Consider the following 24,683-nt stretch of genomic DNA (forward strand, 5'->3'; position numbering starts at 1 on the left):
TTTGTTGTTGTTATTATTATTATACATGCATAGCTGTTCTTTTTTCGATTGAGTAGTTTATACTTTTTTATTTTTAAAAAGCGTCAAAGCTGCAAAGTGTGCAGCTTATTATATTCTAAATAAAAATGACACGGACCGATATAAAGACTTTAATAAATAGAAAGATATTAATAAAAAAATGTTTTGTAGAATAGCAGATTGTTGTTTTTGTTTCACTTTTGTCCTATGTCTTTTCTGGCTGTTGAAACTTTGCAGCTTCCCTTGTGCATTTGTTACGTACGTCAAATGATTGCAAATGCCTATTAATTATCATTATTATTATTATTATTATTATTAATAGTGGCGCTAATGGAATTGTCTACCATTGGTCTCTACGCTGAATGACGTCATCACAGCGCCCGTGACTGACAGCGCTGTCAGCCAATCGCTGAAAAGGGAGGCGGCGAGGATTTTTCAAACCTCAGGAAATGGGAAAGGCATAGCAACTTCCATAAAAAAAAAAAAAAAAACTACCGGTAATTCGAGAGCCGTCTAGCCTCCCGGCTGACAGTCTGCCACCTGTATCTTCTTCCAGCACACAACTTTTTTTAATTCCCTTTGAATGTCCTTTTGTCTGAGCTCTCAGATTCGGTTGTCTTGGATATGGTTATTAGTGTCTCTCAGTCAGTCGCCGCGTGAGCTCGAGCGAAAACTCGGTTAACGTTAGTCCGAGCATCGCTGTCTGCGTGTGTCGGACATTATTTGACAATGTCGGGCGTGACGCTTCAGGTAAGGAATAAATAAGACATATTTAACAGCCTCGCTAATGTGGTTAGTAATGGGCAACACGAAAAAAAGTGCTGTTTGGGGATTAAATAAGGCACAAAATGAAGCAGTCGGGTCGTTAACGTTCAAACGCTTATGTTTACGTCTCCCTTTGGGCGAAGTCCGGCGTGGCTCAAAGTTTTCATTCAGTTTGAAGCGAATCAACCACAAAGCAATTCTCTTTAACAATTGCGAAACTATTATAAAGCAGAAGGGGAAATATAGAAACCCAATAGACAAATGTGGCGTTTTATCGCATCGCACCCCTCTCCTCGCGCCCGTGCTGTTTATATGGCAGCTTTCTAACTTTGTTCAAACAAATATCACTAAACATTTTCAGGTCGAACGGGTTTGGCAGGACTTCGGCTTCCTCTTCTGTCCCTCACCAGAGGCTTAAATGTAACTGAAGTTATGTGTGTGGAAAAAAAAAACCGAGTGACTTAAGTCTTTTGTGATTTAAAGTAGTTGGAAGAGTCGTGGTTAATGATAGTCTGTTTTTGAAATGTGGTCTGCCTGTTTTTCCCGCTTTAGCTGCTGTTAATGTATTTATCCAACACTAGCTGACAGCTCGTTAAATACTGACAATATTAATCTGAATGATGGGAACTACGTAATTTATGTAAATTGTTTTTGATTGACTTTTAGCTTCTTTTCCCCTAATGGTGTCATGAGAAGTCTTCAGAATGTGCGAAACGCTGCCCTCTATGCAGCAAAATAAGAATCGCCTGTTCAGAAAATAGCTTTTAATATATTTACTTCCTTTCTTTTGGCTTTTCCCAATGCCTGAAATGTGCAAATATTTAAAGCCTCATCTCTGAGATCTGTACAAAGGCACTTATGATATAACCACTTCATGCATGCACATTTATGCATGCACATTCAGCTCATATCAGTAACCTTTTTTTCACCCTGCTGCTGCAAGTCAACATTATCAATATCAGCGGTCACACTTATGGATTATTTGATTAGCATGATTCAATTATCTTTTTGCTTTAAGGAATAGCTCACCCAAAAACAGATTTCAGCTAACCAAACCTGTATGAATTTCTTTCTGCTCTTGAACGTAATATTCAACAAAAGGCAGAAATTCGTAGAGGTTCCTTACTTCACTCAACCGCAGATGTTTTATCAAAAAAGGGTGCTGTAAATGAACCAAAAATGTGTCACTGTTCACACAACAGAGCAGCTGTCTGCGGGGTCTGGCTGAAGGTGACCTCATGGACCCTGAGTTCCAGCAGCGTGTGGAGGATGCGATCGTCCTTCTTCGGCAGGAGATCCAGCGGGAACTGAAGATCAAAGAGGCAGCTGAGCGGCTGCGACGGGCGGTGACCAACCGCAAGAATGCTGCTGATGTGGATGGTCAGCTTAGAGCCTCCAGCCGAAAACTTGAGCAGCTCCACTGGGAGCTCCAGGAGCTAAATGCTCATGCTATGGCCACCCAGAAAGATACTGTTACAGGTGAGAAACAGGTGATGATTGATATAAAGGAAAGTTTTGTTTCATCTTTATTTTTATACTGACTGAAATCACTTCATTTAAGTTCCCATCTTGTTTCCTTTATGTAATCTTTTACATTTGGTTCATGGTTCATATAGTTTCAACAATTGAAATATTTCATAACTTGTATACTTGTAAAGGACATGAATGTGTGTGGGTGTTTTTTTTTTTTTTTTTTTTTTTTTGTAAATGTATACACTAATGTTTAAAGGTTTGTAGTTGGTATGGTCACCAGAAATTTAGAAAAAAAAACCATTATATTGGGAAATTATTACACTTTATTTTTTTTATGTAGTATATTCCTATGATGATGATGATCATCATTATTATTATTGTTGTTATTTTTAACATTTTATTTTTTTACATTTGCTGAAATATTTAGAAAGTTTCTGCCCCTTTGTTCAGTGTTGAGAGCAGATGCAGTGCTCAATATGTTGTGCTACATGGAATCTAATTTTTTTATTATTATTTTTTTTCCCCAAGATTTTATGACGTATAAAAAATTTAAAAGGACAACAATTATTTGAAAGGTCTTGTAAAAAAGAAAAAAAAATCTTTAAATAGTTTGATCTAATGTGATCTTATCTAACTAAATAATATTATTATTATTATTATTATTATTATTATTATTAATTTCAAAAACAAATGTCTAACCATAAACTTCTGAATAGTAGTGTAGACGAAGTTTCTTTAAACCAAGCCCTCTAGTCTGTAGAACAAATTTCAGAAATATCAGAAAAGGCTAAAAGAACTGCTCCATATTTCATTGTAAATATTGTTTTCTCAGATGATGCCACCTCTCCAGATCCATGTCGTTGGGAAGAGATCACATCGCCCTTGGGCAGCCATGTCCGTACTTTGAAAAAACAGCTTACCATGGAGCTCAAAGTGAAACAAGGAGCTGAGAACATTATTCATACTTACGCCAACAGTTCTGTCAAGGTGAGGATAGCCCCCCTCCTTTCCTGTGGATCTTGAAGATGATTAACTCATCCTCCATTACTCTGTGTGTATTTAAATCTGTTTGAGTGGCTGCCAAAGGGCTATGAAATGTGATAACATGCGCGCAAAGAAGGTCCTTCCCCTTCCCTTCTGCCCCCTCCATCTTTTATAACCCTTTTAGAGCGATGGTCCCATGACCTCTAGCTAGCCGTGACTGTATTTGAGCCTGTGTGTTTCTACCAGACGGGGCTGCGATAATGCTGCAGCGTTTTCCTGAGAACACTGTGTGCTGGCAGCTCTGTGATTTATGTCTGTGCTGGATTCAGACAGCTTGAGTACCGAGCCTTGATCTCTCACACACACACACACACACAGACGCTCACAGACGTGCTCTAAAACATCATCCCTTTGAGTCTGAAGAGGAAGAGCTTGGTACTGATTCGGTTTCTCCTGTCTTGGGCCTGGCGACAGCAGCAGCCCATGTGACTTCGCTCCAACCAATGCCGAAGCATTCGGGTTTGGGCCAGCCAGGCAGGGCACGGCAGCAGCAGCGGTAGTAGCAGTTAGAGGTGGCTGACTCCTTTGGAAGGAGATCTGTAAACCGCGTGAGAGGGGGAGAGGGAGAGAGAAACAGGCAAAAAGAACATATGAGAAGGGGAGGGGAGAAGTGAGCGAGCAAGAGATTGGGACGCAAGGACAGTAGAACAATAAGAAGAAAGAATGGGGTGGCTTCTCGAACGCTTGCTTCAGTCTCTGCTATACGACATAAACTGATATGGAGAGTTTCGAGGACGGCGAGATAAACACAGGAGGAAACATCTGATGGGGGTCAAGGAAGAGCAAAGGGATGTCATACAGCCATCTGAAAGTTCACAAAACATGACAGATGACCTCTTGAGCTGCATTGAGAGGGGGAGAGCACTATGGACGGTATGGTCTCCCTTTTCCTTTACTTCATCAGTGGGTGTTTTATGCAGGTTTCGGTAAAGGTCACGTTTCTTGTTGTGTGTGTCGGTTTAGTATGTGTCTCTTCATTTGGGATGTATTGCTGTCTTGTGCTACTATGACTCTAACGTCACGGCTCATAAAGCTCTGGGGAGAAAACTGCACAGTCAGTGTTTGATGTTTGAGTATGTTTGGGTGTGGTGTACACCTGACTGCTTCTCCATAATGAGGAAGAGAGGAGTTTAATTGAGATCGCTGCACTTTTGACCTGTTGGTCTTTGAGGGAATTTTTTCATATTGGTTCAGATTGGCTTTGTGTGTGTTTTTGTCTTCTGGGCTAATAATGTCAAATGACTCCGATTTCTCTTCCTTTTTGTTTATTTGTCAGACTGGTTGGGATGTTCGAACAAACAGAACAATGTTTTGATAGCACTTGCAGTGTTTACCTTTTTTGGGACATGAATGTTTACTTGTACTGTAGTAATGTGTATATATTACATAATATGTAAGTATCATAGAATTTTAAAGGCTGGAAAAATAAGTGAAATTTCTTTAGTGAAAAGAAAAAAATAAATAAAAAAATAAAATAAAATAAAATAAATAAATATATATATATATATATATATATATATATATATATATATATATATATATATATATATATATATATATATAAATATAAATAAATTTTGTATATTGAAGGAATAGTTCACCCAAAAATGAAAATTTTGTCGTCATGTACTCAACCTCAGGCTGTTTTGAAGGTCAATGGTGACCCAAAACAACCTGGTTTCAAACTTTTTTTCAAAACATCTGTTTGTGTTAGTCAGAACAAAGAAATTCACACAGGTTTGGAACTACTTAACTCCAACTTTTGCCTTAAACTCCTAATCTGTTGCTTATTTTTTGTTTTTGTGTATATTTTTGTTATTGTAAGGTAATTAAGGTTAGCAATTAGGTAGGATTAGGGATGTAAGATATGGTCATGCAGAGCAATAAATCTCCAATATGTTAATAATAGACGTCATGCTAATATTCTACTAGTTAATAGTGAGATTTGGTCCCTGTATTAAATTATGTGCAACCATGTTATTAATTCTGAGAGTTAGTACTTAATAAATGGGGAAAATTGCCATAGAAATCTGTATAAAATATATAGATAATAATCAAAAATACTTAGAATCATGAAATTACAAAATATATGGGAACATCATGAAACGGCACTTTAGAAAATAAAAGTAAAAAAAAAATTCACTACTTTTTAAAGCTTTAATTTTTTTCCCTTTTTCTTTCCAGTCTTTGACTGTTTGTTCTTTTCTCTGGCAGTGTCTTCACTGTTTGTTCTAAAACAAATGCAAAACAGAATGTCAGAATCTCTCTATCGCTTCTGTTGTCACTCCCCAGGATCGGAAGATGTTGTCCACAGCCCAGCAGATGCTGCAGGATAGCAAAACGAAAATCGAGCTGCTCCGCATGCAGATTGTCAAAGTCACCCAGGCCAGAGAGGGAGAGCGGGAGACCACACAGCCAGAGGGTAAACAAACAACTACTTTTAATTAGTAAAGAAAACGCGAAGGAAATCATGACATTTACAATTGATTTTTTTTATAGAACAGTACCACTTATTTCAACTTCACAAAATGTTTTTAGTATTGCAGAGTTTCTCAAAGTTGAAAACTCCTTGAACAATCAGGTGTTATTCCAATAATTGCCCTTTAAATGTTCATACCAAAATAATGAAAATGGAACAGGTTTCAAGACGACTAGAAAGTTGTCTGTCTTATTGCATGCTAAGCCCAATCTTTGTAGTATTTAGCTAGACATTAAAGCTTTGACATCAGCAATGCAGCATCATCACCCAACATATAAGAGATGTTTTTCTCTCTATTTTTGTGGACACATTTTTATGCCAGCTTTGCATTGGGGTAATCTTTGTTTTGAATTCGGGTGTGAATTGTTTTAATTTCCTTTTTTATTTGAACACTGTCATGCAGTAACATTCACCATATGCATGACATGACAAAATTTGATGGTTCCCATTTTGAATGATTCTGTCTTCAGTGTCAGCAGCGTTGCTCTGCTCTGACTTTTGATTCCAGTATTAAATTAAATTGATCAAAGTTTGCTTAGATTGCTTTTAACAATGTGTTTTTGCTCTTTTTGTCTATGGACAATTAATTTCCTTTTACATCAAGTGCTTAAGTAATTATTAAAAATTTTGTGCAGGTCGCCCCTCTGAAACAATTAGTCCACTTGAGCTGCGGGTGGAAGAACTCAGGCACCATCTGAGGATTGAGGCAGCTGTGGCAGAAGGCGCCAAAAATGTGGTCAAGCAGCTTGGTGTACGCAAAGTGCAGGACAGACGTGCTCTAGCCGAAGTAAGTGCATGTATTGGTCTTTGATGTAAAGGCTTTTCAGAAACTAACAGTAATGCACGATGCATTCTGAATGCACTGAATGTCTGGAAATTACAGACTGCTCTACTCTGAAAGGAATGCTCCACCCAATTCATTTTTCTCACCCTTGTGTGATTCTAAACCTTTTCTTTGAAACTTAAATAGATATTTTGAAGAAATTTTGGAAACCAAACACCATTGAGGTATTTTGGATTTCATTGTGTGGACAAAAAAAAAAGCAAGTACAGTACTTTAGGTAAATGCTATGTACTATCTGGTAATGTCTTTGCATGAAAGTGAGTAACAATGTGCCAATGAAATCTTGAAGTGTTTGATAATTAGTAGCATTTCCGTGCAGCGTTGCTCAGCCATGCTTGCTTGACCTTGAAGCAGCACACCCAGTATATGCTTTGTCACCAAGACAGACAAGACAGTCCACTTGGAGTGATAAAGTGAGAAAATTGTGCTCTAATGCTGCTCAAAGATAACCTAGTGCTGAAATGACCGTAATAATCTTACACTTAGCATGTAAAAGACCAGAAGCAATAAAGGCTTCAGTATCTCGTGTAGATCATTTTTGATTGTTTTAAATACATCAAGCGTTTTACCTTTTATTAGAACAGGCTGAGATCTATCTCTCAGAGTTTGAATTAAACTTCATTTGGATTTTTTACATTTCAGATATAATAAACATATAAATACTGTCAGTGGCTTTATCTTACACTACTGTCATTCAGATGTGTATGATTCAGATATGTATTTACAGAGCCTCTTTTGTATTTTTGAGCGTTTTTTTTTTTTTTTTTTTTTTTTTTTTTTTTTGTGTCCAGGCTCAGGCCCGTTTGCAGGAGTCCTCTCAGAAACTGGATCTTTTACGTTTATCTCTGGAGCAGCGGCTTGGAGAGCTTCCACACGACCATCCCAAACGATCTGCTATCAAGGAGGAGCTTACAGTGGGTTCATCGCCTGTTGTTGGGCTGCAGAGGGATCGGCTGCGATCCTCCTCTTCAGCATCCTCTTCGCTCTTCAAACCAGCCAGCCTGACAGGTATCGAAAAAGCTGAAAGTTAGCAGGAAGGTTATGGAGTTAAGGAGTGTTAGTTTTACTCTGTAAATTATGCAATTTTTTATTTTTTTGTCTTTACTTCCTGGAGAGACCTGTTGAAGAACTTCAAAAGCATTGTGTATAACTTGATTGTGTGTGGTTTCAGGGCGACTGGATGTCAGACTGATGGGTTGTCAGGACCTGTTGGAGTCCGTTCCAGGACGCTGTCGAGTAAGCAGCATGTCCTCCGCCCCTGGAAGTCCCTCTGAGTCCAAATCCCTGAGGATGAGAACGGGTCTTTCTACTCGAAGCACCAACGGCAAGACCACCAAGACTGATGAGCTCTCATGTGAGTCTCACAGGGAAAGCAATGTATATAATATAATGGATTTGACAATAGTCTGTGGGCAGTGACAAGAAAACCTGTATCTGTATTTTCCTACCATGTCCAAATAAATTTTATCAATAAAATTCATAAAATAAACAGTTTGAATGGACTATCAAAAGATTATTTTTCTTCGTCCTTAGAAATGAAACGGCTTAATTCTTATGTGATTTTTGTATGTATTTATGTATGATTTTTTTTTTTTTCCTCTTGTGTTTTCTCTCAGTGGAGATCAGTGCTGTATTGAAGGTGGATAACAAAATAGTTGGTCGCACTCACTGGAGGCCGCTGAGTAAGGAGGCCTGGAATCAGAGCTTTAGCATCGAACTGGAGCGGGTCAGTTCCAGCAAATTCCACTTCATATTGCACAGTGAATGTAGTGAATAATTGAGAGTTTGAATTCAGATCAGGAGCTCACTCTAAACGCAAGCCAATAATCTCAGACTCCTTGTCTGAGTGCTTTTACAGCATGCCATTTATAACTGTCATTTTATACCAGGCAACACTAGCAACATCTGTTTTACAGAAAGTTCCTGTGAAGGCCATTGGCAAAAGCCTTTTTCTCACCTTCATTAACACAGCTTTACTTCCAGAGTGCAATCAGCCGCCTCCGGAGTAATCCAAACTAATCCCTCAACATTACTGTAATCTTTCGCACTCCCCTTGGACATAGACACTCAGCCTCAATACTGGCCAAGTCAGCCCACAGCTCTCTCCAAGCTGATTCAGCTGTACCGGTGGAGAAAGAGATCTTATTTCATTATTTCTACTGAAGCAGTTTCCCCCCCCAACGGCTGTGTTTCACATTCGTATGATGAATGGTGAAGCATTTTGCTGTGTCTGTCTTGGAGATTTTGATTATCTTTGTCACCAAGTTATGCTTTCTGACTTCTGACTAAATGTGCACATGATGTATCTCAAGAAATAGGGCAAGAAATTGCCTTAACAGGAAAGCCTACCACAATAACTGTAATAATGTTTCACAATGAAATAAATGCACCCTGGTGATAAGAAGCTTCTTTTGAAGAAAATATCCAACATTTTTTTTTTCCCCAACTTTCAAATGACAACGTAAGAGCCATTGTGAGGTGTAAAGAGAAAAGAATTGCAACTACAATTGATATCTGAGAGTTTGATTTCCTTTTTTTTTTCTGCCCTTCACATGACCTTTGACTCCTGCAGTCTCGGGAGCTGGAGATTGCAGTGTACTGGCGTGACTGGAGGTCCCTGTGTGCAGTGAAGTTCCTGCGTTTAGAAGATTTCCTGGACAACCAACGGCATGGCATGTGTCTTTATCTAGAGCCACAGGGCACACTGTTCACAGAGGTGAGAGAACCTCTCATCATCTTCATCCCAGTGACAAATCGTGTTACAGCACAAAGCCGAGTGTGGTTGCAGTTTACAACTGCTGTGTATTTAATTCAGGATGTTCTGCAGAGGACGATGCTTCAGTACGTGGACACATAATGCATGTTAGTGAGCCAATATTGTTTGTTTTCAGGTGAGATTCAACAATCCTGTCATTGAGCGACATCCTAAACTACAACGACAGAAACGGATTTTCCCAAAAGAAAAAGGTGTGCTAGAGTAGAGTGTCATAATCAGTTGGCATAATCTCTCTCATGTTCACTTGATTGCTTTCAAAACTCAAATGTGACGTCATGCTATGGTTCATTATGCAGTTCAGAAACATGTTTCAGACTAATGCGTCATGGTATTTGTATGATTTAAAGGGACCACACTCTTGCCTTCTGTTTTCACGTTCCACATTTGTACCATTTCACGCAGATTTTCACATCTGTCCTATTTTTGACCCCCCCCTTATCAGAACACTCTTTGAATAGACTCTAAAAGGGGATTGTAGATTCTAAAGTAAACATCGACTGCCATGCTTAGCTAACACTTGCGCATGTGTGACAGCCTGTGTGCTTCACAAATGGTCGCAGCTATGATTTTGTTTAAAACCGTTTAAATACTTGTATCAAACAATCTGTTTAACAGACAAAGCATTAGTGACCATGTGATAATACCAGTTACTGTCGGATCCATTATAGTCTGCACTGCATCCGCCTTTAGTTTCTTTTTCTTCTTTCTGAAAATCCTGTGTGAATTGTGCATTGTTTGTTTACTTAATTTTATAGCAGATTTGTTTACAAAGGACCAAATACTTACCGATGTGGTCTGGAACTGCACAGCTTGTCTTATGAGCCATCTTTATTGTGTGGTTTCTGCATGGACCTAGTGATTTACACTGTATGCGCACATTGGCTGTTTAGCCATACTATCGGCAGACTGCCTTCAATACAAGCTCTGTTTAGATTAACAAGAAGGTTTTGAGTTCTGAACATTACAGGATGTTTTTATAGCACAATGACCTCTTGTCAGAAGATTTAGTATCCTTTAATGTTTCTCTCAGGGAAAAATTTTCTGCGGGCAGCACAGATGAATATGAACTTTGCCACTTGGGGGCGTCTAATGATGAGCGTGCTGCCTCCCTGCAACAGCACCGTCACCGCCTTGAGCCCTCCTCTGCCTGGCTCTGAGGCTATGTCCCCTCCATCTGTATCCACGCCCCCTTCCTCTGGGTGAGATTTATGCAGGTGTCCCTGGGGTTTGGTTGAGGAAAATATAACCATGAATCTGTATAAAGAAAGTGATTCTGTTTCTGTGTTGCGGCTGTTTATCACAGAGACTCGGCAGTTGTTAAACTGAATTTCAGTGAGGAGCGTCCTGCCAAGCCCCCGCGCCTCCACTTGGCACACAACCCCTCGACGGACACATCGCTTTCTGGGGTAAAGTTACTTATTGTAGACAAACACTTGGTTTTTAATTTGTAGTTCTGTATTGCCCTGGTCAAGTTAGAGTTGTAATTATGTGGTTTGGGACACATTTCCCAGACTCCTGCCAGAGTGAATTCCTCTGAGGATAACCAAGTTCTCAAAGGCAGGCCTGTGTCCCAACCTACACAGAAGTAAGTCTTTTTTTTTATTAGTGCAATTATAATTATTGCACAAATCTAAACCTGAATCATCCCTAACCTTGGGTCTTAAATTTGAACCTGTAACATCCCAAATCTTATGATAGTGAAATGAATCTGGGATTCTCTTCCCTGTAATTGCTCTTTTTCTCAGTCTCACTGTATGCTGTGTATATCCTGTTTCACAGGAGGAAAGAGGGGATGCAGATGGAGGACTTCAATTGCATTTCTGTTTTAGGAAGAGGGCACTTTGGAAAGGTAAAGCTGCAAATGTCCTTCTGTACTGTAATCGGATAACTCTGGATGGTGCCATTGGCTCAAAGTCATTGTCATCTCTCATTTAAAGGTCCTGCTGGCTGAGTTCAGGAGGACCGGGAAACTATATGCCATCAAAGCCTTGAAGAAAGGAGATGTTGTGACCCGGGATGAAGTTGACAGGTGACGTTCTTATCTCTGTATCAGAAATGTCTTCTTTAATCAGTTAACCGATAATCAGTTGTCTGTGGATAAACCACTAATATGGTTTGAATGGGTCTGTATGTAAAAATAAATAAATATATATAGCCACATTTTTTTTATGTGGCGAAGAGCTGAATTGCTTGTGGATCCTTAGAATTGAGAAACTGTAGTTCCTTTGACGGAACTGACAATAACAAACACTTCCAACTGTATTTGGCTTGTATAATATTGTGAATTTATTTTATTCTTTTATAGTTTAATGTGTGAAAAGAGAATTTTTGAGACCATCAATGTTTCGCGTCATCCTTTCTTGGTGAACCTGTATGGGTGCTTCCAGACACCTGACCATGTGTGCTTTGTGATGGAATATTCACCTGGAGGAGACCTGATGACCCACATCCACAACAGCATCTTCTCTGAACGCCAGGCTAGGTACACACCCAAACACGCATACGTTTGTTTTTGTGAATTGTGGGGATTTTCATACTGTACAAACTGTATGCGCTGTTGTCCTACGCCTAAACCTACCCCTTACAGGAAACTACAGATTTTCAAAAAAACACTTTATAAGTGTTTTGAAAAATGTGGACATGTGGTAATGTCATCATAAGGCACCTTCTCCTTGTAATACCCATGTCATCATACAAATGTGTCTTCATATCTCACAAAAACAAGCTCACACACACACACGCACAATCTGTTTAATTGCAGAGCATTTACATAAGTGCTACACTTGTTCACATGTTCTCAGACGCAGACGCTGAATATTTTTAGCATTGTATATTTTTAGCATTGACACTTTCCTCTGGCTGTGACTGTAAACCAAGGGTTTTTCTGGCAGGTTTTATTCTGCATGTGTATTACTAGGCCTCGAGTTTCTGCACCAAAACCGGATTGTATATAGGTAATTACACTATTTCTGATATTACTTCTCTTTTATTGAATTCCCTATTGTATATGTGTATAAAATAACCCATGTGCTTTTATGTAAGATTTCTCTTTTTCCTCTTTGTAGGGACCTGAAGCTGGACAATCTGTTAATGGATTCCGATGGCTTTGTGAGAATTGCAGATTTTGGACTTTGCAAAGAAGGCATGTTCTTTTAAAAAAAATCCATGGGAGATGTGGCATTTTGGTTGTTGTTGATCTCAAATGACAGTATTTGAGCAAAGAGTCAGTCAAGTTTTTCCACCAATCAGGTATGGGACACGGCGATCGTACATCTACCTTTTGTGGCACCCCAGAGTTCCTGGCCCCTGAGGTCTTGACAGACAGCACCTACACCCGTGCAGTGGACTGGTGGGGTTTGGGTGTGCTCATCTATGAGATGCTAGTGGGAGAGGTCAGTCCTGGTCAATACAGATTCACTAAATTGTTGCCATATACTGTAATATTTATGCATATTTTAAAAAATAATTTAGCAAGAATGAAAAGTAAAAACTGAGAGTAAAGACAAACCCTGGAAAAAAGATGCATTGAGAACCAAATAAGAATGTTAAAATGAAATCTAAAGGATCATGAGAAACTGAAGACTAGAGTAATGGCTGCTAAAAATTCAGCTTTGCCATCAAAGGAATAAATAACATTTTTAAACGGAAATCAATTCATATAAATTTCAATAACATTTCAGAACGTTATGCTTTTTATTATATTTCTGGTCAAATAAACAGTAGTGTAATGCATTCTGTTGTATCTGCCAGTCTCCATTCCCCGGTGACGACGAGGAGGAGGTGTTTGACAGCATAGTGAACGATGAAGTCCGCTACCCCAGGTTTTTGTCTCCTGAGTCGGTCTCGATAATACAAAAGGTAACATTTTCCCTTTTGGAGAGAAAAAAAAAAAAAAAACAAATTGAAATCCAGTTGACACTCGGTCTCGTTAATGGCAGCTGTTACAGAAGAACCCTGAAAAACGACTGGGAGCAGGAGAGCAAGACGCCAATGAAGTGAAGAGACACAGGTTCTTCCAGGTGACGGTCACTCAACTGAATCATTTTTGACTACCTTAGTTTAAACTCTTTTTAAAAGCCTCGTTCCTCTCCGCAGGGCATAGACTGGGAAGCCCTGTTGGCCAAAAGAGTCAAACCTCCTTTCCTGCCGTCAATTAAAGCTCCAGCAGACGTCAGTAACTTTGATGAGGAGTTCACGCGCCTGAAGCCTGTCCTGACCCCTCCTCAGACCCCGTTCTTCCTCACCGCCGAGCAGCAGGAGTTCTTTTCAGACTTTGACTTCTCGGCCCTGCACTGACTTCCACTCCATTACCCTCGGAAGGGGTTGTGACATATCAAATCTCTGCTTTCTTTTCCCTCTGTCTTCCTCATCCAATTATTCTCTCTCGTCCTTCCTTTGAGTTATGCAGTGGAATCGAGTGAAGCTGGCCTCGTGTCACCCTTTAAAAGCTTCTGTACGCTTTTCGTGAAACTGGCTGCAAATGTGTGCTTAAGCTCCAAAGACGGTCCTGATGGACTTTAAAAGCCATCCGATCACCCCTGACCAGAACTGTGCGGCCGGCACTATGAGTAAGCTCAGATCTGCTCAGCTTTTAACTGCCCATCCCTTATATTCGAACATGCATTTATTGATGTACATTAGATACATAGTACATTTTGGGTCAGGTTATACTGTTAAAAAAAAAAAGAAAAAGAAAAAAAAAAGTCTTCCTGTTACACTAAATTACGATGCCAAAATACACTTGCACTGTTGCTGAACAGATAACGATCGTCAGATTGAGATGCAAGGACGAGATGCTGTTTTTAAGGATTTCTGATGCAGCGCAGATCTGTCTTAAGCTCCTTAAGTTCTAGACTGTAACTATCGGAGTGTGTTCTCGGCGTTAGATCATGCAAATTCCTCCATGCTTAGTCTATGTGATGTATGTTCATGTTAAACCCTCACATTTTGATCTCTGGTTGTCCCTAATCTGGATTTGATTTAGGATTGGTGCCCCAGATAAATGTTGCTTGTTGATTTTGGACCAGTTCTCAACTTTCCAAACCTAGCTCTTTACTGAACTTGCAGGAGTCTTGTGACATTCGGCCGCAAACGGCGGCTTGCTCTGCCTTTCTCTTTATAGTCCGAGAATTAGACGGAGCGTATTCTACTTGATGTCGTAGCATGAAACGGTTAGCACATTAACTCGCTAAACTAAAATCGAAACCGTTCCGACTGTATCCGCTCTCTGCGTCATCTAACAGAAGCTCATTACGTTGTTCGTTATTTAAGGTGTTTGTCTGTATTTTACTTTTGACTACATCAGGCTACTTACATTGTATCATTGTAAATGTGGTTTACTACTGATAAGTTACACTGTGAACAAAATGACACTAAAATATTTAAATGATAAACTTGCCATTTCTAAGAGCCCCATGAAGGATAATTAAATATCTAAGTAAATGTAACTGAACGGGATGAATGTATTTTCAGAAATAAAATACAACGTGACCATGTTGTTCAGTTTATTGAATGCCGAAGTTTCAAAATATTACATTGAGGGAAAAAAATTGCATAACTTAGATCAAAACGGCGCAAATCATTCATGAAATCAGTCATAGTTAAAAGCACTCAAGTGCAAAAGTTAAGCAATTTAAAGAAAATGAAAGGAAGTAAAAACAAACAATTATTGCTTTTTATGATTATATTATATCAAATTCACACTATGTGTACCGCATTGTACAAAATGGACTGATATCTAACAGTCAAAGGAGTGTCACATGCACTTACATCTTTCTCTCTTTAAGATGCTGATGTGTCAAAGGAAAGCCCTGCTTATATAAAAATATAAAGTTTTGCATTAAAAAAAGTGTCTGTAATGTTGAACATTATAGCACTGATTATGTTTGTATTCTAAACTCAGTCTTTTAATGTTAATTTGTCACGTTTAGTGTATTACGTTATGTCACGATAAATCAGTACATTTAATAGAAAGTCACATTACAAGCATATTGAAATTTCACCACTGATATATAAAGTGCTATAGGAAATAATTTGTATAATAAACATGAACTTGTTACCCTGTCTGAAACGGACCTTGAAAGGGGATGTCAATTTTCCTAAAAATATGTATATACAACTGACTGTATTTCACAAGTTCAATAATTGCACATCATAATTTCTGATGTAACAGTACATCATCTGCTGCTGCTATAAAATAAGCTGACAGGGTGTCTAGTTTAATTACTTTTGTCCAACGGCTTTTTAGTACCATGAAAGAGAGATTATAGGAGCAGAGCCAGGATAATAAATAATTAGCATATAAAACTTTAATATATCTATGTATTGCATTAATGGGAAACCACAATTCACATTTTAAAACGTTACTGTGATTTTGTGCTTTTTGTTCTGCGTTAAAATGTGCAAAATCAGCACAAACGAATCGTCAAAGTTCTATGTGGGCAAAATACTCACAAAACACCTTTTATAAAAATGCTCATTCCATCCTATTTCATAACACTTTTTCAAACATCATTGCAACTACAAAGTTCATGCACTTAAAAATCGCTTTTTCAAAACGTAATGGGTCATTCACAAGGAAAAAGTAGATTAGATGTTCTGCAGATGCAGTTAGGAGCGATTTCCACCAAAACACTGACTTCCATCTACTGGGTTATTTGTCACGGCAGTCGTGACTCCGAGGGAATTAAATGGGATCGTTGCTTTGCTTGAAATACACATGCTCCCAAACCACCGGTTCCCAAATGCAGAAGAAGCCCCAGAGATTGCGCAGGGTTCCGCGGTCGAAGGGGTTTTCGTCTGCACCGCAGTGCTTGAGGTAAGAGATTCTGTGTCGAGACATGAACTCCCATGTAGTGGTGTTCAGCGACACCAGGTACAGGTGAGAGCCCAGGAGGAGAAGCACGGTGAGGGATAGGACGGCCACCACGGCCGCTGCTCCCAGAAGCACACCGTTGGTCCTCAACCACAGCTGCCAGGTGGGAGCGTGACTGAAGCCGGACCTGAACGAGATTACAGCTGTGAGATGTTCTTCAGATGTTCGTCCAGTGTTTTTTTTTATGCTTTAAAGAGTTATTTCACCCAAAAATTAAATTTCTGACATCAATTACTTCCCCTTATGTCACCCGTGTGACCTTCGTTCATCTTCGAAACACGAAAGAAAATATTTTTGAACCGAATTTCCGAGAGCTTTCTGATCCTTCATAGACGGCTTGTACTACTTTACTGATGTCCTCACTACCTTTCTGGGTATTGAGCATTACGTGTTAGTGGCGTTGCTGTCTACAAGTGGTCAAAAATCTTGTATATTTCATGAAAATATCTTAATTTGCGTTACGAAAATGGTCTTGTGGGTTTGGAATAACATGATCGTGTCGTTCCAAACCCGTAAGACCTTCCTTCATCTTCGGAGCACGAATGAGGATATTTTTGATGAAATCCGAGAGCTCTCTGACCCTCCAAAGGCAGCGACACAACTGAAATGTTCCCAGATCCAGAAACGTTGCAAATACATCGGCAAAACAGTGCGTGTGACATCAGTGAATCAAACTTCCTTTTTGCGATGCTACAATTTACAAATCCTCTGCCATTTTTGAGAGTACTTAAGAATGATGTAATCTGCATCATTGACGTTTTCGAGAGAAGCGCTTGCATGTAAGTAATAGGCATTGTTTCTGCTTAGAGGAAAACGTGTGTATGCGTTGTGATACTGTCTAAAATGGCGGAAGACGTAACTCAGGGGAATAGATTGGTTTATATATGTATATTATGTCATTTTTATTTTCTTTGCACGAAAAAAAGAGCCTGATAGCGTCATAAAACTGAAGTTGAGCCACTGGACTGTTTTTACAAAGTATTTACTACGTTTCTGGAACAACATGAGGGTGAGTAATTAATGACAGAATTCTCACCCCTTTAATCTTGATGACATTGTTTGGGGTCACCTCTTTGAAATTGAAAAGCATGGCAAGTAATGTGTTTAGGACTATTATGTCCATTAGCGCCAATGGACATAATAGTCCTCAACATGTTACTTGCCATGCTGGACACTCTATGTTACGTAAGTTCTACTCACCAGGCCATGTACAGCCCCCAGAGTAAGACGACAAGCTGCACTGCCAGATAAAGCACAAACCAGCGGTGGTTTCTCTCCCCGACGCAGTTCTCTATCCAGGGGCAGTGGTGATCGTAGCGCCGCACGCAGTGCTGGCACGTCTGGCAGTGTTTGGATCTCATGGGTTGCTACGGATTCATATTCAAAGAGGTTCATTATTAGATTAGAAACAAACAAACGTAGCTGTCACAATTTTTAAACCTCTACGTGTATGCATACGGTCCATCTTTAATGAGCGACAACGCACCTGCACCAGACAGTGCCCACAGCGCCGGAGCCGTATGGACTTTGTGGTCTGTGGAATCATATCCTGTGTTTCTTCTGCGATACCGAGCGTGAACTGCGTTAAAAACGCAAATTGCATAGGGTTTGTGATATGCACGCGCACGGGTTAGGCTGACAAAAACTCTTGTATGCTGACCTGCACGTCACATTCGTCAGACAGGACAAAACCGGGATCCATGAGCGACACTGCAAAGTACAGCAACACGGACACCAGGACCAGCAGCACAAAGAGAACCGGCAGGGTGAGCTCCCCAGTCTCCTCCTGTTTGCGGAGGTCTGCGTGAAAGCACAGTAGTGTAGAGTGGAATATAGTGGCACAGAAATTAGAGTATAATAGAATATAACAGAGCATAGCAGAACATAAGAGTAACACAATATATTAAAGTAAAAAACAAAACAAAACAGTGTAGTGGAATTGTAAATAATTGCTGCAATACATAACTTCTAAATAGATTTTTAAAGCATTAAGCATCATACACTTGTCAAATCTGTAAACGTTTTTGGTAAATAAAGGGAGTTTACTATTACAATTAAAAATAAATATTGTGCGAATATTTAAAAAATATATACATTATAGTATTTATAAACAGTAGTGGCCTATTACAAGCGTTATTATAAATCATATATCATATATTTCTGGCGCAATGTCGAAACTTTTATTTTGACAGGTCGCCGTGAATACCTGTACATTTCAGCGTCTGATATGACGCTGGTCTTGCTCAGGCGAAGCGGTAAACTGCACGTGAAGTGACTCTCAGAGCGGTTCTGGAGGTGTTTATGTATTTATGTCCTCGCTGAGAGGCGGACGCTGAACTCGGCGCGAGCGTCACGCGCTTCGGTGTATATAGTAACGTTAAACGGAACCGCTGCCGTTCATTCGTTAACACAGAGACGCGCAGAACATAAGGGTCTCATATTTGCGGCTTTATATTTACATGCACTAGTGCTTATAGCAAAATGTAGGCTACACACCGTTTAAAACCGGATTCCAAGATTCCGTCCGCGTTTTCTGCATCGCGAGGGCGTGCGTCAAGAAGCGGGTTGAGCCGGTACTCGGTACATCTTAAAGAACACTTGGTACCGTGTTTTCATGTTTTTTTTTTTTTTTTTTTTTTTTTTTTTTTTACCGAAGTACCGGGTCTTTTGACAACACTCTCGGGTGACAGGTTGCTCTGAAATGTCCTACAATGTTCGACATCCTCAGAAAGTATTGAATCCTTGCCTAAAACACAATTTTATATAAAATCCGTCTCCTCGCAACTTCTCAAAACCTGCACCGGTTTTGACTGTGCGCCAAAAATCAGCAGAAAAATAATAATATATAAACATATGAGATAAGCATGCGATAAAACCTTTTTGTAATTTATTTTAAAATCTTATAATTACGACTTAGTACGTCAAAGTTAACTTAGTACCTCATAATAAGACCTTTTTGTCTCATAATTTTGACTGTCATCGTTTTTAATAATTTTCATAATTGATTTTTAGCATCTCATAATTTCAAATCTGTCATAAGTTCTACTTTTTTTAATTTCATTTTGACTTTGCCATAACGTGGTATCTCATTTCACTTTTCGCCTCATCCGCTTTACCCGGTAAAAAAGAAGAAGCGTTCGGATACAGCAGAGAATAGAATGTAACAGAGTGCGCTAGAGTACAATAGTTCTATTCCATGTAAAGGAAGCGTTGAAGCAGCGTTATGTCCATCGCATAGCCACGCAGTAACAGGTCTGGAGCATCTCTCAGGAGCACTTACCGGTGTCGTGGAGGAAGAGAATCAACGTTATAACCCATGTCAAGATGACATGAGCGGTCCTCACCAGGAAGCCTGATCCGAACACATTTTTGAACATCCTAGCATACTTCTATATACGCCTAGGCACGCGTCTGCTGTGTGCTGGCAATGAAACGCATCTTATTCCCAGTACCTCTACGGGCAGCTAGCTGTGTTAGCCAGCTCATAAGAAACCCAGTTAACGTTACATTCCAGCTGTCAAGTGAGCTCGTACGCGTCGTGCGCCGAATTCCAGAACAAGGAGCATTTTAACCACAGGCGTGTTGCTTTTTCCGCTGCACGTCTAATACAGCAGACCCTAGCAACGTAACGCGGCCGAAGCGCGGTATTTCATGTAGATGCTGCGTTTCTCGCGCTCTAATAAGCTTGTTGATGCAGTTCCACCGCTTAGGCATGAAACTGGTAGATGTCACGTTTCCTATTGGTCGGCTGTGGTCACGTGACGCGTCGCCTTCGAACTGGGATGCAGAGGCGAGGAGAAGAAGAAAACACAGTATCTCAACTATAAGAGGGTATTTGATTTTATTGAAATGTATATGCTGTGCAATACACGGCGACACTAATAAAAATATAGCATTGTATTTTGCAATCATACACCAACCATTTTTATAAAGAATTGATTCTACTCGAACCTTATAATAATCATAATAATTGGGGCCAGTAAAAAAAAAAAAAAAAATCAATGAAATGAATAGTTTTATTGAGCAAGGATGCGTTAAATTGATGTGACAGTGAAGATATTTTATGTTTACAGTGCATAATTAATCATAATAAGAACGCTGTATATTTAGACCTGAACAACACATTTCTGAAGATTCATGCGACCGAAGACGAGCAAAGGCTGCCGGAAAGTCCGTTTTTTCAATACAGGAATAAATTATATTGTAAAATATATTCATTTTACAATATTGAGGTTTTCTGAGGCTTTGGTGAGTATTAGTATGTAAAAAATCTTACAGACCCCAAGCTTTTTTTGTTTTGTTTTTGCAAACATCCCTTTTATTTCCTTTAATATTTGCATGGCCCCTGGACGTGATGGTATCCACTCCAAGTTGGAAACACTATGCAGTTTTCGCTAGGTTCTCGGCTTCATTCTCATCGAGCAGGAGAGGGGACTTTAGGTTCTTCCGGTTCAGCAGCTTTTCCAGACCCTGTAAAACACAGCAGTTAAAAGATGACTGCGTGTCATGCGGGGAAAATTAAAAAAAAGGAGATAAAGAGATGGAGTGTTACAGCTGTCTCCTGAACTCTCTCCTGAGAACAGGAACACTGCTCTGGCATCATTCGCTCTGTTTCACATCATGCTCCATATGGTCACGCTTGCTTGTTATTCCTTTATTTCCCCTCTAAGCCTCTTGCCTCATTTTTTTTTTGCACCAACTGTAATATGTTGTAATCACATGACCATTCGCGAGACTCAAATATCTGGCTTTTGTAATAACCGCATTACCCAAAAACCGACCGTCGGGGGTTAACAGCTCGAGCACAGCTTTAATAGTCGCATTTTTACCTCGCCAAAGTATGACACAAGTGGAGAGATTTCGCAGATTGCCGGGGTCTTCGTTCTGTGTCGTACTGCAAAAGAAAGAGCAGAACCACAAAACCGTCTTAGGAAGTGCCTCAAACTTTTTAATTTTCTGCATGAACGGCTAAATTCCTTTTTAGGCATAATCCTTTCAGCTCATTCCAGTCAAAAGGTATTGCATTCATAAAAAGAATGGACATTTCCTGACCACATCACGCTCTATGTCTGATGTAGTTTAACTATAACACTTGAGGAACCTTGCTATGTACATCAAGACCCTTTTAAGTAAAGCAATTAATCCTATTAACTTGATATGACTTATTATTTTCTACCAATTTATTAAAGGCTATTTTATGCTATACCTATGTTTCGGGGGGATGGGTTTCTCCTGCCCGTCCAGGAAGTGTCCACCAGCTGCCAGAGCCCAGCGGTAATGTTGTGCTAACAAGGATCGGCGCGCTGTAGTTGGCGTGTCCAAAGGAGCCCCATCAGCATTTTTCAGGGGTGAGAATTCCTCCTCTCTCAACACCTCAAAGGCGACAAATTTCCTGCAAAAAACAGCTGATGCTGAGGAAGATGACGATACCCCAATCAACCCGAAACTAAGAGTGGCTGTAAAACGTACTTTGAGAACTGAAAGACGTCGAAGACAAATTTCTCCATTTTGATGCCATTGGGCTTGGTTGGTTTCACCAGGTTCCCTTCTCCATCCACGAACGGCACTTTCTTGATTGCCACATGCTGCTTCAGCTGACTCTCGAACTTTCTGTGGGGACAAAGGCATTGAAATGGTCATTTGTTTGTAGAAAGGGCTTTGTTTACAGATTAGCATGCGGCTATATTCTTTAACAAATGCCTCATGGGATAAATTGTCCACAACTGTATTTCGAATACTATGAATGTGGACATACTACTCTTTCGATATCTTCCGCATACTATTTAGTAGAGAAGTATTAAATTTGTTCGCAGTGCAAATCTTCATTTGGGGTCTACTGGGCCATCTTCACCAAGATGTCATTATATCGTTTATGTTAATTAATGAACGCTGGCTGGTTATGTACTTGCTTAAATATTGATTTTGGATCATTTTTAATCCAAAAAAAGTTACGGACCGCAGCTTTGAGAAAGTGGGAAACGTTGGATTGTATTAAAACTGTATGTCAGCCACATACTCAGCCACGTCCTTTAGGAAGCCTCGGGTGAAGAAGTGGTTGCAGATGTTCCCAGCACTGAACAGGAGCTCTCCTCCCGGGCCTCGCAGCTCCGCGGTCTCTGGCTGGATCTCACTGTACTCGATCACCTGATACAGGCCGTCCACCTGACACACCACTCCAACAGGCTCTGCAGGATACGCCTTGTCCACCACCTGAACAGAACACAGGTAAAAACAGCTAAATAAAGCAATAAATGATAATAATGGTAAACAACGATGGATGGGATCTGATTCAGGACATTTTTTTTTACCTTGGCTCCGCAGTCTGCTCCTTTGTTTATACAAAAGCCAATAAAGACTGGGTCTGCCATCTTCACCAAGATGTTGTCCACACAGTACACGTGAAGATACTCCACACCCCTTCTCTTCAGGTCCTCCAAAATCTTGTTGTCCACTAGAGCACGATAGAGGCCGCCATTTCCATCTGAAGTGAACATAGAAATGAGTCGCAAACATCATTTGGTTTTAGTGACTAAAGTAAAAAAATATAAATAATTTATGAACAACCTCTAACAAATTAACAAAATTCTCTCTGACCTGGTGCCATGGCTATTTTGTTCTTCTTCTCCAGGATGATCTTTCCATCAAAGCCTACTGCTGGTATCATTCTCTGCTCAAACATGATTACGTTGGATGGACAAAGACCAAAATATTCATTGTCTTTGAAGAACTTCTCTGTGGGTCCCAGAGTAAACTCACTAGTCATTATGTACCTGTTCAAATATCATCAAAAGATAATTAACGATTAATTATATAAAAGTTCTTCTGTCATTTGGAGGTTGTTTAACAAATAAAAAAATATATTATTAATAGATACATGAATCGTGAATTATATGTTCAATTATATATTGATTTTTTTTTCTTACAAAAAATGACAACTGTCTGTGTGGAGGCCAACATATTTTAAACGTTCTGGTCGATAAAAATGATAAAAAACAGGACCAATGGTGTTAGTAGTTAGCAGTAATCCCAGTAAGACTGAGCCATACCATGGTATCGTGCACCTACTACCGTGCTTCAAATTGGCCAGCTCTTGCACCTTCTGGATACGCTCAGCCTGGATCTGGTACATGGTTTTCCCACTTGGAAGCCCAACATTGTACATGCCCTTAGGATAAGGCACTCCGAGCCGAGTCCCCTGACCCCCGGCTAACAGCAGAACAGCCACCCTGTCCTGGGAAATCTGCAGTAACCCTGAAGACAGGAGTCTTTTATGCACTCTTCAGTGTATGCAATGTTACTTTTGACCACAATGTAAAAAATTGCCACTTGTTGTATATTATTTTGAACCTTGGAGTTCTACCTTCGTCGCCCCACATCTGAAGCGTCTCTCGGTCACTTTTACGCACGCTTCCAAAGAACTCTGGAGGGACGGGCTTCATCCGCGCGTCTAGCCGACCGTCAGCGCTCGAACGCCGGCTGGCAGCCTCTGCAGCCGCCCGGCAGTGCTCGAGTAACTCTTCGGGCTGGAGCTGACATATCTCCTCCAGAAGCGTATGCCTTTCATCCGCGGAAAGTTCAGCCCAAAATCGCAAAACATGGCTCTGTCCTGCAGTTTCTAACTTCGCTTTAACTTCCTCGAATGATAACATCTTTCCCTTTCTGGAAAGTTAATACATTAACGATCTCGCAACAAACCTCTCTGTCTTCTGGATCCTGTTTTCACTGCTTGCAACTCGTGATCAGCGTGCGGTCGGCACAGTAAACATATCACTGAAGCTGCACATAATTGTCGAAATAACAGAAAACTACTGTCAAGGCATATTTAGTTTGCAGGAGTCGTTTGGAAACTCCCCTTAGGCACACATGGCGGAGCGCATCTCAAAGTCTCAATGAAATGCCTAGCCAGAGGGTGCTTTTGCTCCTCACTAACAGCTCGAATCAGTTCAAATATCAAAAGTCGGAACGTACCAAATGCTGTCTATGTAGGCATCTCAGTAGGTTTCCAAACACAGCCTGTTTTACTCTAGATCCGCGGATGAATGACTTCCTCAGAAAGCTGACCGCTGTCATGTGATTAGTCTGCTGAGTCTCTGTCCTTAACCTCTTTACTAAAAGGAATCGCTTCACATCAGGGATCTGTTCGGAGCAAAAAGTCTCAAAGTCAAAGCGTAATAATTCTGGACGCATTTGAAATCTTATTATTGTTGATAACAGTAAAGGGGCGAACTGATTGCGAAAGGATTTGGATTCAGAATGATTCAAAATAAAAGCTCTATTCGAAAAACTGAACACCGTATGAGTTAGAGATTCGCTTCGGCTTTTTAAAATTACATTTAAATTGGGTTAGTTAAAAAAAAATAAAAATTATATATATATATATATATATATATATATATATATATATATATAT

At 39.9% G+C, this 24,683-nt stretch overlaps 3 protein-coding genes across 5 annotated transcripts; 1 reads left to right on the forward strand and 2 right to left on the reverse strand.

The window, feature by feature from the left end:
- Window positions 1-502: 502 nt before the first annotated feature.
- pkn3 (protein kinase N3) lies at window positions 503-14,889 on the forward strand. Of its 2 annotated transcripts, XM_043239853.1 has the most exons (22): window positions 503-768; window positions 1,986-2,262; window positions 3,089-3,243; window positions 5,593-5,722; window positions 6,415-6,566; window positions 7,415-7,631; window positions 7,795-7,977; window positions 8,240-8,349; window positions 9,196-9,339; window positions 9,515-9,590; window positions 10,430-10,598; window positions 10,703-10,805; window positions 10,911-10,984; window positions 11,179-11,248; window positions 11,337-11,428; window positions 11,705-11,881; window positions 12,291-12,353; window positions 12,465-12,541; window positions 12,649-12,791; window positions 13,150-13,257; window positions 13,338-13,418; window positions 13,495-14,889. In XM_043239853.1, exons 1-22 carry the CDS (start codon window positions 748-750, stop codon window positions 13,693-13,695), a joined length of 2,823 nt encoding a protein of 940 aa, XP_043095788.1. In that variant the 5' UTR covers window positions 503-747; the 3' UTR covers window positions 13,696-14,889. The 2 variants fall into 2 exon arrangements, with proteins under 2 accessions (XP_043095788.1, XP_043095789.1); XM_043239854.1 differs by lacking the exons at window positions 503-768; window positions 1,986-2,262; window positions 3,089-3,243 and adding an exon at window positions 3,655-4,173.
- On the reverse strand, window positions 14,890-19,965 carry zdhhc12b (zinc finger DHHC-type palmitoyltransferase 12b). 2 transcript variants are annotated; one of them, XM_043239894.1, is made up of 5 exons: window positions 19,554-19,965; window positions 17,934-18,073; window positions 17,760-17,852; window positions 17,474-17,640; window positions 14,890-16,400 (listed from the first exon to the last, which is right to left on the reverse strand). In XM_043239894.1, exons 1-5 carry the CDS (start codon window positions 19,648-19,650, stop codon window positions 16,085-16,087), a joined length of 813 nt encoding a protein of 270 aa, XP_043095829.1. In that variant the 5' UTR covers window positions 19,651-19,965; the 3' UTR covers window positions 14,890-16,084. The 2 variants fall into 2 exon arrangements, with proteins under 2 accessions (XP_043095829.1, XP_043095830.1); XM_043239895.1 differs by lacking the exon at window positions 19,554-19,965 and adding an exon at window positions 18,770-19,502.
- Window positions 19,966-20,097: 132 nt separating this feature from the next.
- Window positions 20,098-24,473, reverse strand: uap1l1 (UDP-N-acetylglucosamine pyrophosphorylase 1, like 1). Its single transcript, XM_043239871.1, is given in 10 exon segments — window positions 20,098-20,743; window positions 21,103-21,148; window positions 21,150-21,167; window positions 21,480-21,665; window positions 21,743-21,883; window positions 22,290-22,483; window positions 22,582-22,754; window positions 22,868-23,043; window positions 23,320-23,524; window positions 23,634-24,473. Coding segments are annotated over 10 exon segments (1,518 nt in total). The 5' UTR covers window positions 23,923-24,473; the 3' UTR covers window positions 20,098-20,653.
- Between the last annotated feature and the right edge of the window lie 210 nt (window positions 24,474-24,683).

Source organism: Puntigrus tetrazona, chromosome 5 (genome assembly GCF_018831695.1).
Source record: "Puntigrus tetrazona isolate hp1 chromosome 5, ASM1883169v1, whole genome shotgun sequence".
Classification (NCBI taxonomy): domain Eukaryota; kingdom Metazoa; phylum Chordata; class Actinopteri; order Cypriniformes; family Cyprinidae; genus Puntigrus; species Puntigrus tetrazona.

Coding starts and splice junctions, on each gene's coding strand:
- pkn3 (XM_043239853.1), top strand. CDS start 748: ATGTCGGGCGTGACGCTTCAG. Junction 7,632..7,794: donor CAAACCAGCCAGCCTGACAG/GTATCGAAAAAG, acceptor GTGTGGTTTCAG/GGCGACTGGATGTCAGACTG. Junction 8,350..9,195: donor TTAGCATCGAACTGGAGCGG/GTCAGTTCCAGC, acceptor TGACTCCTGCAG/TCTCGGGAGCTGGAGATTGC.
- zdhhc12b (XM_043239894.1), bottom strand. CDS start 19,650: ATGTTCAAAAATGTGTTCGGATCAGGCTTCCTGGTGAGGACCGCTCAT. Junction 17,853..17,933: donor CTGACGAATGTGACGTGCAG/GTCAGCATACAA, acceptor TTTTTAACGCAG/TTCACGCTCGGTATCGCAGA. Junction 16,401..17,473: donor TGGGGGCTGTACATGGCCTG/GTGAGTAGAACT, acceptor AATCTCGTTCAG/GTCCGGCTTCAGTCACGCTC.